Here is a 12787-nt window from a genome sequence, read left to right as displayed (position 1 = left end):
GGACTTACTGTACAGAAATATCTTCATTCACTGGACTGTATCTTTAGAAATAACACTACCCTGAATCCTCCTCACTTTAGGTCCTTAGGCTTAATCTCCATGGTAGCACATGCTTTTCTTGTTTTTAATACTTTTTAAATTGAAGGGCTTCCCTGGTGGCACAGTGGTTGAGAGTCCTCCTGCCGATGTGGGGGACACAGGTTTGTACCCCGGTCCGGGAGGATCCCACATGCCACAGAGCGGCTGGGTCCGTGAGCCATGGCCGCTGAGCCTGCGCGTCCAGAGCCTGTGCTCCGCAACGGGAGAGGCCACAACAGTGGGAGGCCCGCGTACCGAAAAAAAAAAAAAAATTAAAATTTAAGTTAAATATGCACATAAAGAGGTAAATAGTCTCTCAAGGTTTACAATGAAAAATTTCAGTCTTCCATTCCCTTTCTTTCCTATTTTCTGTCCCCCAGAAGCACACCATTTCAATTCTTTTAGTGAATCCATTTAGTATTCCTACTCATATTTCTAATAACATTCCAATATTGATATTTCTTGGTTTTCCAATTCAGACATTATCTGTTGATTTCCCACTGTGGAAGATGAGGATTTAGCTTCCTTTCATCACCAGCCTACCCCCACTACATACACCTGTACTTCTTGTATTCTCTACCTTTCTAATATAATTGTTTCATTATTTTGGTTAGCTTAATAATCAATGTTTAAGTTATTATGACTTCAGCTTTAGGTATTAGCTATTAATTATGAAAGAGGAAGTTTATCTCTCTTTTCTTCCCTCATACTTCCAAAAGACTAACCTTCCCTCCCATTATTCCAAAGTAATTATATCATAATTTTGGCTAGTCAGTGATTACATTATTATGCATATATAACATTAGTTTACACCTGAGCCATTTAGCAACTAATGGTTTTTTTCCTGAACATTTTTTTTTCTTTTTTTTTTTGGCTGCGCCATGCAGCTTGTTCCCTGACCAGGGATTGAACCTGTGTCCCCTGCAGTGGAAGCTTGGAGTCCTAATCACTGGACAGCCAGGGAAGTCCCTCCTGCACATTTTTGTTGTTTGCCTTGGCATTACTTGTCTTTTCATTTCTTAGTTTTCTAGATACTTATCAATAATCAACTCCAAACTAAGTGCTCAAAACTCCTCTCAAAATGTTGACGCACATCAAGTATTCTATCATTTTCATCAGAAGAAATATGAACATTTTGAAAAAAATTTTCTCAAATCTTTCTGACCTATTCCAATCTGGTCTGTTTGCCATCTATCCCAGATACACAGGTGTTATCCTGGAATCTCCCTTCATCATTATCCTAGGGATTCTTTTTCCTATATCCTATGTCTTTCTCTTTCTAAGTGTATGCCAGGGTTTTGGTGTTCTATATCTTCTTGTAGCTTCCTGAAACAGATGCATGGAAAGCAAATGCCTGAAAGGTTCTTACTCTACTCTCATATTTGATAGTTTGACTAGATATAGATTTAAGAATTCTGAAAGCATTCTTCCCTTATTTTATAGTTTCTAGTGTTGCTGTTAAGAAATTGAAAGTTATTTTAATTCCTTTATATATGATATCCCCCTTCTTCTCTGGAAGCTTGCAGGATTTTCTCTTTGGTATCAGGGTTATAACATTTCACAATGATAACTTGCTATGTTTCTTTTCATGCATTTTGCTGCACACTTTCCTTTCAGTCTAGAAACCCAGCTTCTTTCATTCTGAGAAATGTTTTTTGTAACAGTTCACTGATGATTTCTTCCCTCTTTATTTTCTCTGTTTTTTCCTTCTGGAACTCCTAATATTCAGATATTGGACCTCCTTGGCTGCTCCTTTAATCTTCTTATCATTTCTCTATTTTCCATCAATTTGTTGTTTTATTCTGCTTTGTGAAAAATTTTTCCAAAAAAATTTCCTAACTTTTCTATTAAATTTTTCATTTTAATATCAGCACTACGTGTTCTCTAAATGTTCCTTTTTAAATATAGCATCCTGCTTTTGGGTTCATGAATACAATATTCTCTCATCTCTCAATGAGGGCAAGGATTTTAGTGTGCTTTGTTCACTGCTGTGTCCCTAGCTCCTACAACAGTGGCACTCAGATGCTCAAATATTAATAATAAATGTTACCTTTTTGAAGTTTTTTTCTCTCTGCATAATTTCTGTTTCCTTCAAGTTGATTTTTTTCTTATTATTGTTTTTTTTCCCCGCCTGTTTACTTGTTCTGGCCTCTAAATCTGGTAATCCTTGCTTTTTTTGGGTCCAACTTCTAAGACTGGCACAATAAATATGTGATTGGGAGCACTGAACATGTGGTGGACTTTGTCAACTTTGAAATTCAATGTAGTTAGATCCAAGAAGTATGTTATCTGCTGGGAACTCCCTGATGACTATATATTTAGGTCTCTCCTTTTGGACTCTGCTACCACAGAGAAGAATCTTCTAAGGTGCTTGTTTGACATGTGTAAGCCCTGCTGCTAGTATTTAGGAGCCAAGTGGAAGACGGAAGCTGAGGACCCCAGAACATACATTCACTTAATCCCCACTTTCCGCATGGTACCTCCAACATCATCTATGCCTGGTGCCCCAATCCAGAGAGCCTCTATTTTACCCTCTTCTGAGAATAAATCTCCAGCCTTTTACTAGAGTGGTGAGGTTTGGGGGAGGAAATCTAAGGATCTACTTTTTAGACAAACTTTGAAGTAATCCTGCTTTTAGCCTCACTACTAGATGTACTTGGTGCTGTTGAATCTTAACTCTTTTGAGAGTTTTATAGTGCAAATCAGCTTGCATCTCAGCTTTCCCCACTTCTGGCTTAGCATTCAGCTTTCTCAGGTATGCTAAATTGTCCTGCTCTTCTGTTTCCCAATTTCTGTTGTTGCTATTTCCTTTTTCATTTTCTTTAGCCTTCTGGATTTACACCCTTCTAAAATCCCTTTACTGTTGTCTTAGTGGGGTTTCAGAAGTCATATTTACCCAGTCCTTACAACTTTATATTAAAATCCTTAAATTAAATTACTTTACCAAGAATCCCTTATATCTTTGAATGCATCTTTTGGTCACATGTTCAGTTCTCTATTTCAGAGACGTTAACTATATTGAATCATCTTTGTCTTTTATTTATATTAGAGTCTAATTTCAATTATTTTCATTTTCATCTAAATTACTGAATATCTTAAACTTTTCCTCTATGTATATAATTTGATTTTCAGTGGTGTCAGTTCTGCTCTTTGCTATTTTTTAATTAATTAATTCTGTAATTAAGTTATTTGGTCCTCAATTTATTTTCTTAGTTCTATAATATCTTCTTTTATCTCATTTTGTTGTTTTATCATCTCATCACTGAACTCTTATTTATGAAATTCATATTCTACTGAGTTGTTTTGCAGTGGCAGAATTGTATATTTGTAAGGAAATTCTTTCTATTCTACTGAGTTATGTTTTTCTCAGGGCAGATTTTTGTTATTTTGCAGGGCATTTTTCTTGCTTTCATTTTTGCTATACATTTGCACAGTTGACACACTGATTCTTTTGGTCTTGTTCATGCTTGTTTTATTTATTTTGATATATTATAGATGAATTCTTATCTCTCATCCTCATGTATCTGAGACTGGCTACCATGTGAGTGCTGGTTATTTTGTATTCTGTGTACTTTTCTATGGCTTCAGGGAATGATGTGAGTGGGAGGGAGGGAAAGGGTATAGGGAACTCACCAAGGTACTGTAGAGTCATTGTCCAACTATTTCTCTTTCCTGAGATTCTGTTAAATATTCTTCTTTCATTCCACATACATAAGGGGTTACCCCATTCCTATGGAAGGACAGTCTCCAGCTTCACATTATTTCACCTATTCATTTTTTTAGGATTAGATCTTTTGTTTCTGTTAAAGAGTCAACCTCATTGTTCATTCTCCCTGCTTCATCATTTATTCCCCAGCAGTTGTTCCCATTGCTTCTCAGTCAGAAGAAGATACATGTACAGATATGTACTCAGTTTGCTTCTTTCCAGATCTGGAGCTATTAGTGAGAATTTGTAGGGTTTCATTAACACATCAGTATGGCTTCTGGGGAGTGGTGATAGGGTGGAGCTGGGAGCCTACTGTTACTCTTTTCTGTTCCTCACCAGAATCTTGTTTCTTTCCTTGGCCACCAATTTTTAAGCTTTATTATGTTTGATTATCTTACTGTGTTTGCTACTGTTGAAATTTCTGCCATTTTTAAAATTAATTTATTTTTCACATTTACTTAGAAACTAGTAGTAGGAAGCTCTGTGATACAATCTGAAGCATCCACTTTAATCCACAAGTGTTTCTATGCAAGGCTCTAATACAGAACTCTTATCTATAGGGGTAATTGGGCCAACTGAAGCTAGAGTTTAATTTCATTTTCATTAAAATATATACTCTGAAATATGTCTCCTACCTCTGTTGTGCTGGATAGCAAAACAAACAAACAAGCAGGAAAAAACCCACCAATCAGTAAGACATTTCTTTCGCAATTTACTCCTCTTACATTCATTTCATCCAGCCTCCAAACATTTATTAAGCATTCCTATGTACTGGCATCAGGCAGTAAAGCTCTGAGTATAGTGGCTTCTGAGCAAGCAGTCAATAAAATGCTGATTGAAGAAAATGTGACGAGGTTGCCTATGTGCAGCCATTAGGATGGCTACTATCAAAAAAATAGAAAATAACAAGCTTTGATGAGGATATGAAGAAATTATATCCTCATCACAGTTGGTGTGATTGTAAAATGGAAAACAGTATGGAGGTTCCTCAAAAAATAAAAAATAGGAACTATCAAATAGTCCAGCAATCCCACCTCTGGATATATATCCAGAAGAATTCAAAGCAGGATCTCAAAGGGATATTTGCACAACCACGTTCACTGCAGCATTATTCACAATAGCCAAGAGGTGGAAGCAACCCAAATGTCCATTGATAGATGAACAGATAGAGAAAATTTGGTGTATACACACAATGGAATTTATGCAGCCTTAAAAGGAAGGAAATTCTGACACATGCTACAATGTGGATAAACCTTGAGGATACTATACTAATTAAGTGAAATAAGCCAGCGACAAAAAGACAAATAGTGCATGATTTCACTTATAAATGATACTTCAAGTAGTCAAATTCAGAAAAACAGAAAGCCAAATGGTGGCTACCAGGGCCTGGGGAGAGCAGATAAGGGAGAGTTGTTGTTTAATGGATACAGAGCTTCAGGTTTGCAAGATGAAAAAGTTCTGGAGATCTGCTTAACAACAATGTCAACATACTTTTAACACTACTGAACTGTACACTTAAATATGGTTAAGGTGGTAAATTTTATGTTGTGTGTTTATCACAATTAAAAAAAAAAAGTTAGTTCTATAACACTGTTGGAAAGACAGTCCTGTTCCCTGTTCTCTCCACAGCTGCTCTGCCCCACTCCTATGCAGGATTTGATTCTACCTTGGCAGCAAAAGACACAGGGAAAAGCTAAGCTTGTGTGGTGAAGAAAAGCCTCCATCCTATCTCATGGGAAAACATTCACATACTTTTGTCAATTTCACACAGTTTAATCTAGTTTTCATTCCCTCTTTCCCATCCACTGGGTGGTTTTATTTTGTTTTAAGACAAGGAGAATTGCCAAAAAGAAAAACCCCAGGGCTTACTTCTGCAGGATGGATCCCTTAATGACCAGCTCCTCATCCAAGTCTGCTTCATTAGCCATGAAGAGCAGCCTCTTTCCTGTGCTGTCCACTCCAATGAAGTCACGCTGCTCCACTGAATCACACACAAAAAAGGAAAATCAAACAAAGCCATTTGCCCCACCTGTATGACTAAGTCAGGGGAGAGGGCACCTGCTCACATTGCTCTTAGAACCAAATACAGGAGTGAGTGCTATGTAACACATACTCACCACAATGTTTAAAACATGGGCAGTCAATTTTTTTTTTGTATTGCTCTAAAGGATATTATTAGGTTAACTGGTGAAGCCTGAATAAAGTCTATAGATTAAAGTATGGTACCAATGTAATTTTCTGTCTTAAGAGACTGTGGGGTGTGGGGGAAAGATACACATTGATGTATTAAAGGCAAAGGGAATCATATCTGCAAATTATTCTCATAAATAGCTCGGAAAAATAATAATTACATATATAATATATTGTATATTCATTAGATATACATTGAATATATATTATAAGAGGGAAAGTGGGAGAATACTAGAGCAAATGTTAACATTTGGGGAATCTGGGTAAAGGATATCTGCGATCTTTATACTACTCCTGTAACCTTCTATAAATGTAAAATTTTGTCAAAAATTAAAAGTTAAGGAGGTGATGGATATGTTAATTAGTTTGATGGTGGTATTCATTTCACAACATCTACCTATGATGTCAAAACATCATGTTGTATACCTTAAATACAGAATTTTTATTTGTCAAAAGTAAACAAGTAGGGGACTTCCCTGGTGGCGCAGTGGTTAAGAATCCGCCTGCCAATGCAGAAGACATGGGTTCAAGCCCTGGTCTGGGAAGATCCCACATGCCGTGGAGCAACTAAGCCCATGAGCCACAACTACTAGCCCAAGTGCCACAGCTACTGAAGCCTGTGTGCCTAGAGCCTGTTCTCCGCAACAAGAGAAGCCACCGCAATGAGAGGCCCGCGCACCGCAACTAAGAGTGGCCCCCACTCACTGCAACTAGAGAAAGCCCGCATGCAGCAACGAAGATCCAATGCAGCAAAAAATAAAAATAAATAAATAAATAAAACCTAAACAAGTAAATATCAAAAAATTAACAGTTAAAAAAAAAAAATGAGGGCCAGTCAAGATACTGCTTGGCCAAATTAAGTAGATGAACCACAAGCCCACTGCATGGCACAGAAAGAAGTGCAACTGTTTCAATGTAAGTAATAACCTAGGTTTGCTCACTGTGAAAATGGGAATAGCATTTAAGGACATCCTCATTTAACCAACATTAACTGTATGTCTACTATGCACTAGATTTTGTGCTGTGTATGGGATGTGGAGAGTTCTCTGGTAGACAATGATCTGATAGGATGCCATATTATTGCTGTCTTCTGTGTTATATATTTCTTTCCCCCAACAAGATTACACACTGTTCAATGGCAGACTTATGATTCCTTTAGATCTCCCACAACATCTAGTGAACATTTAATAAAATCTGCTACTAACATCCATACAGTATCTATTTATAGCTTACAAAAACATTTTCTTTTTTTTTTTTTTTTTGCGGTAAGCAGGCCTCTCACTGTTGTGGCTTCTCCCGTTGTGGAGCACAGGCTCCGGATGCGCAGGCTCAGCGGCCATGGCTCACGGGCCCAGCTGCTCCGCGGCATGTGGGATCTTCCCAGACCGGGGCATGAACCCCTATCCCCTGCACTGGCAGGCAGACTCTCAACCAATGCGCCACCAGGGAAGCCCTACAGGAACATTTTCACATAGAGGCAGCATAGCATAAGGATTAAGAAGAGAGCCTCTGAAGCTAGACCACCTGGGTATGAATCCCACTTATTAGTTGTATCTCTTTGAGCAAGATAATAAACTTCCATTCCTCAGTTTCACCTGTAAAATGGGGATAATAGTGCCTACACCTACCTCACAGGATTTTTAGAACTAAATGAGTTAATATTTGTAAAGCTCTATTTAGTGCTATTAACTAAAACATTAAATAAAATGTTTAAGTTTAAAAAATTAAACAAAATACATGCTCTCATTTGATCTTCACAACAATCAAATAAAGCAATGATTTAATACCTATTTGAAAGGGAGAAACTAAAAGTTGAGCTCTAGGAAAAATGGTATCTCTAAAGATGAATTTGTCTACCTCCTATTGACAGACAATGGCTACTATATAACTGAACATGCTTCCCTGTTGGCTGCAGCTGCCTATATACCTAAAACCAAATGCTTTACTCAAGTGTATAATGTGTTTAGCTCAGGTTCTTGAAAGCATCCATTCCTTCAGATGGTCTCTGGTTATCTCGTAGGCAGTGTTTTAACCTGAATAGGGAGAAACTATCATAAAAAATTACATGTTGTTTTTTTCTAATTACCAAGATAAGTGAACGCCAAAGAAGGAAGGGTAAATAATGCCAATTTGAAGGTAAGTTTTACAGAGAATTTCAATTGAAACTAAATTTTGCAGAGAATTTCAAATGTCACACAGCAACTCTGACACATATCAATTCATCCATTACATGCAAACTTGAGAATATAACAAAGTCTGCAAAGCTCTGATTATGAGGCAACATTTTAAAAAGAAATAATACAGAGATGTTATTTTTGGATATATTTGGAGTGCTTACCCTATCCAACTCCTTAGGCCCACAAAAAACCTTGAATTACTGAATGTCCTGAGAGCAATAATTTCCAAGTCACTTTTTCAGCTATGTTGCACTTCAGTCACATTTCCCTCACTCTCAGGCCCCCCTCCTTGTATTTGCTTCTTTGTAGCTACGATAGTAACTGGGACCTCAGAATATGATACAAATTATAGAAACTTGGACAGGTTTCTTTCTGTTCTGCTTTAACGAAGTGAATTCCACTTGGAAAGCAGAGCAAGAACATTAGAATGTCCATCCTAAGAGAAAGATTTACACAAATAAGGTTAAGAAGGCAGTTAAAACTATGAACTTCCATCTTAAAAAATTCTGTCATAATCAACTATTCATATATTTTTCCAGTTGTTTTTTACTCCTCTGTCTCCTCTACAGTCATTTACTTATTCATTCGTTCATTCAACTAATAAATATATTTGTGCACCACCCCAGTGACAGGCATTATGTTTAGAAATACTACAGTGAACTGGATACGTTAAAAAATAATTTCCTAGAACTTTTTCCATTTCATATATCCCAAGAGACACGGTGGAACTACAGAGATAATAGTCAATAATTTGTGTCATAAAATCATAGTAGCATTAAACATTTGCACACAGGAACGTCCAGAAAAAAAAGCCCCTTAGTAAACATGTTAATCTGTAATTAAGCAAAATAAACATACTATGTTCTCACTGAAATTGAGAAAGAAGGAAATCTTGGATTTTCTAACAAGCAAGGGATGGTAAGTGAAAATTAATTATCTTTACACAACTGGTTGGTTGAATCCATATTGTGAAACCTGGATACAAAGGGCCAACTATAGTGTCAAGTAGCAGATCACATGCTTTACAAACATCTCATTTAATTCTCACACAAAAATCCCCAAAGGATTCAGTCTCATTTTACAGCTAAAGAAAATGAAGTTCAGGTCAGTTAGACAATTTGTCCAAGACCACACAGTTTTTGAGTGTTGAAGCCCACCCAGTCTGAACTCCAGAACCTGTGCTTTTAACAACCATGCTACAGCAGTAGCTGTTTAATTTAAAAATCTTGAAAACATTTCTAAACACGAATTAATAGGCAATGGGAATTCCCTGTCCAGTGTTTAGGACTACATGCTTCCATTGCAGGGGGCACGGGTTCAATCCCTGGTCGGGGAACTAAGATCCCACAAGCTGCGTGGTGTGGCAAAAAAAGAAAAGAAAAGAAAAAAAAATTAATAGGCAATGTAGTGTCAGTTTGCTAAACTTATATTGCTGAAACTCAGGCTCTTATAATACCCACTCATGAATCTAACTACAGCTCAGACTCAAATTTTTAGGATTTAAACATCTAGGGCTTGAATTTACTTTCTCTTACCTCAGGGGCAATAAGAGCTACCTTTATAGGCAGGCCCTTCAACCCATTCACTAATATCTACTGACTGGTCACCATCAGCCATAACTGAGCCAGACGCTGGGGATAAAGTGAACAAACTGGACATGACCCCTATTCTCACGGAGCTTATAGTCCAGTAGAGGAGAGAGTAAGAGAGTAGGGCTGCCATATGTAGGCAAACAAGGGACTATAATTTCATATTAGAGGGTCAAGGAAGACCTCTCTCAGCAAATAACTTGAAGGCTAAGCTGGATTTAGAGTGCATGTGTTGTGGGTAAGGGGAGAGCATTTCTGGTACAGAACATCATGTGTAAAGCATTGTAGCAGGAAAAAAACAACAGTCCAAAAAATCCAAACATAAGTTTGATCCTGCCCTCCTCAGTATCTACAGCTCCTACAAATCTGAGGAGGAAGTGGCAACAGGGAGAACGATGGCTCCTGAAACATCTAGCCATTAGGCATTCTCCAATAAGCCAGTAAGAACACAATTTGGGAAACTTGGACCTAAGGGATCTAGACTATTGAACCATATCTGAGAACGAGAGAACTGCAAGCTGTTCTGGCACATAAGAGCAGCCAAGAGGCACGCCAAATACACAATGAGAAATTCAGGATTCTTTTAAAAAAATGCTTATCACTGAAATGCATAGCATTCCATGGTAAGAATTTAAAACTCATTTAGGTGAAACTTAGCTGTCAAACATAACAAAATATAGATATTGAGGAGTTCAAAATTTCATGTTAAGAATGAAAAATCTATAACACAAATCTGATTATGACATTTTCTTGTTTAAAATTCCTCAAACAACTCCCCACTGTTTTGGGGATAAAGTTCAAACTCTTTAGTCTAATCCCTGTATTCTCTCCAGTACAATTTCCTGCTTCCCTGCCCTCCATACTCACACTATAACCATACAGCAAGTTACCAGTATACATCATACCTTTTCAAAGAGAATAGAAGAGCCAACATAAAGGGACTTCCACTAACCGCGCTGTGACAACTTAAGCATCAAAACATTTTTTTTTCCTCATTGAATGGGTATACCATAATTTATTTATTTATTTATTTAATTGGAGTATAATTGCTTTACAATGGTATGTTAGTTTCTGCTTTATAACAAAGTGAATCAGTTATACATATACATATGTTCCCATATCTCTTCCCTCTTGCGTCTCCCTCCCTCCCACTCTCCCTATCCCAGCCCTCCAGGCGGTCACAAAGCACCGAGCTGATCTCCCTGTGCTAAGCATCAAAACATTTAAAAATGAATAGATAGATAATAGTTACAGTTAATTTAAAATAAAATTGTGAAAAGCTACACATTTATAATGATACTTAAGAGATAAAGGCTAATATGTAATGTAAAAAGTTATAATACCAAGAAGAGTAACTATAGTAGGGTATTTGATTTTTTTAAATTGTTATAAGTAGAGGAGTGTGAAAAAAAGAAAACATTAATATTTGTAAAATATACATATGTTTATAAAGTCTGGATACACAGTTGTTTTTATCTGTATAGGTAGAAAAGGCTGAATACAGGGAATTGTGAGTAAGCAAACCAGACCTCACAGAAGTAGAAACTATGTCAAGAACAAAAGGACTAATCCACATGAGAAGCATACATAACAACAAGGTAGAAAGAGGATTCAACAATTGATCTGCACCAGTGATTGCTTTAACTCAAAAAGCAACTAGAAAGAAGTTTCAATGCTATAATCCAAAATTACAAGTTAACCAAATGCCCTGAAGAAGAGAGCTGAAAGTACAAACTACATTACTCAAATCCTAGGAATGAACATTCCAGGTGGCTCTATTAATAATAGTCAGATCTAATAAGCCATACATAGCTTCTAATAATTGCAACAGACTGCGTCAATATATAATGACAGGACAATGGGTTACATAATTCTGAAAAAAAACCTAAAGAAAAACCTAAAGAACACATCATTCCAGGGAAAAACTCCAGGGAAAAAACACATCATTCCAGGAAAAACTAAAACCTATATAAAAAGTATGATCTAACAAAGCTTTTTGGTCATAAGTTCAGTTTTGGTTTTTTTTTACTATTTATTTATTTGGTTGCACCAGGTCTTGGTTGCAGCATGTAGAGTCCTCAGTTACTGCTTGCTGGCTCCTTAGTTGTGGCACGTGGGCTCTTTAGTTGTGGCATGCGAACTCTTAGTTGTGGCATGCATGTAGGATCTAGTTCCCTGACCAGAGATCGAACCCGGGCCCCCTGCATTGGGAGCGCAGAGTCTTAACCACTGTGCCACCAGGGAAGTCCCATAAGTTCAGTTATTAAAAGTAGCCCAGTCATAGAATCAGTGACTCAGGTTTGAAATAATCTGGGAAAAGCAATCATGAACTATGCCTTAACTAAAAATCAATAACAAGTAAATAACACAAATTCTATAACCCTGGCTGGACTAGAGTATTATTCCTTTTCTTTTTGGTCTGGTAAGATTACTATAACTCTCTGAAGATTAAAAAAAAAATAACCCACTACTAGAATCAAACATACTAAATTTTTAATAATAATTTTAATTGCTTAAAGATATCTAATTTAATTTGTAATCATATTTTAATTATTTTTAAACATTGATTTTAAATTAGATTTTTTGGTTTCTTAGTATATGTATTCAATTATTTGAGTTTTAAACACAATGCAAACAGTTCTGAGTGCTCCTCTCTGCAGACAAAAGCCTCTTGGATGGTACAGAATCTAATCAATAGTTATAAGCCTCTTCAAATCAGGGACTGTGTCTTATTTGACTTTATATCATCAACCTCTAGCATAGCAGAGTCAGTTCTCAATAAATGTTTCTTAAGTGAAAGCATGAATGATAATAATAATTATAAGAACCCAACAAACAAATAAATCAAACTCTAGTCTCCTTACCTGCTTTTTTTTTCCCCTTTTGACCTGGAACTGGTTCTAAGCCATCTTGACCTTTTCTCATTAACATAGCAAGCGATGCATCATGAGCTCTGAACAGGTCCACTACCTCATGTAAGGCAACATCTGTTATCAGATCACAGCTCAGGACCAGTACATCTGTCTGTCAAATGGAGAAGGGGAAAA

General features: G+C 36.8%; 1 protein-coding gene across 1 annotated transcript in view; it reads right to left on the bottom strand.

The window, feature by feature from the left end:
* The window catches only part of EIF2B3 (eukaryotic translation initiation factor 2B subunit gamma), a 148904-nt gene that overhangs the window by 79673 nt on the left and 56444 nt on the right, over positions 1-12787 (bottom strand). The window contains exons 4-5 of the mRNA XM_082833915.1: positions 12605-12764; positions 5654-5765 (exon numbers count right to left, since the gene is read on the bottom strand). Coding sequence (XP_082690041.1) covers positions 5654-5765; positions 12605-12764 — 272 coding nt within the window. The remainder of the gene's footprint in view (positions 1-5653; positions 5766-12604; positions 12765-12787) is intronic.

Source organism: Leucopleurus acutus, assembly GCF_964270905.1.
Source record: "Leucopleurus acutus genome assembly, chromosome: 2".
NCBI lineage: Eukaryota > Metazoa > Chordata > Mammalia > Artiodactyla > Delphinidae > Leucopleurus > Leucopleurus acutus.
This window is presented reverse-complemented; position numbering and strand designations above follow the sequence as displayed.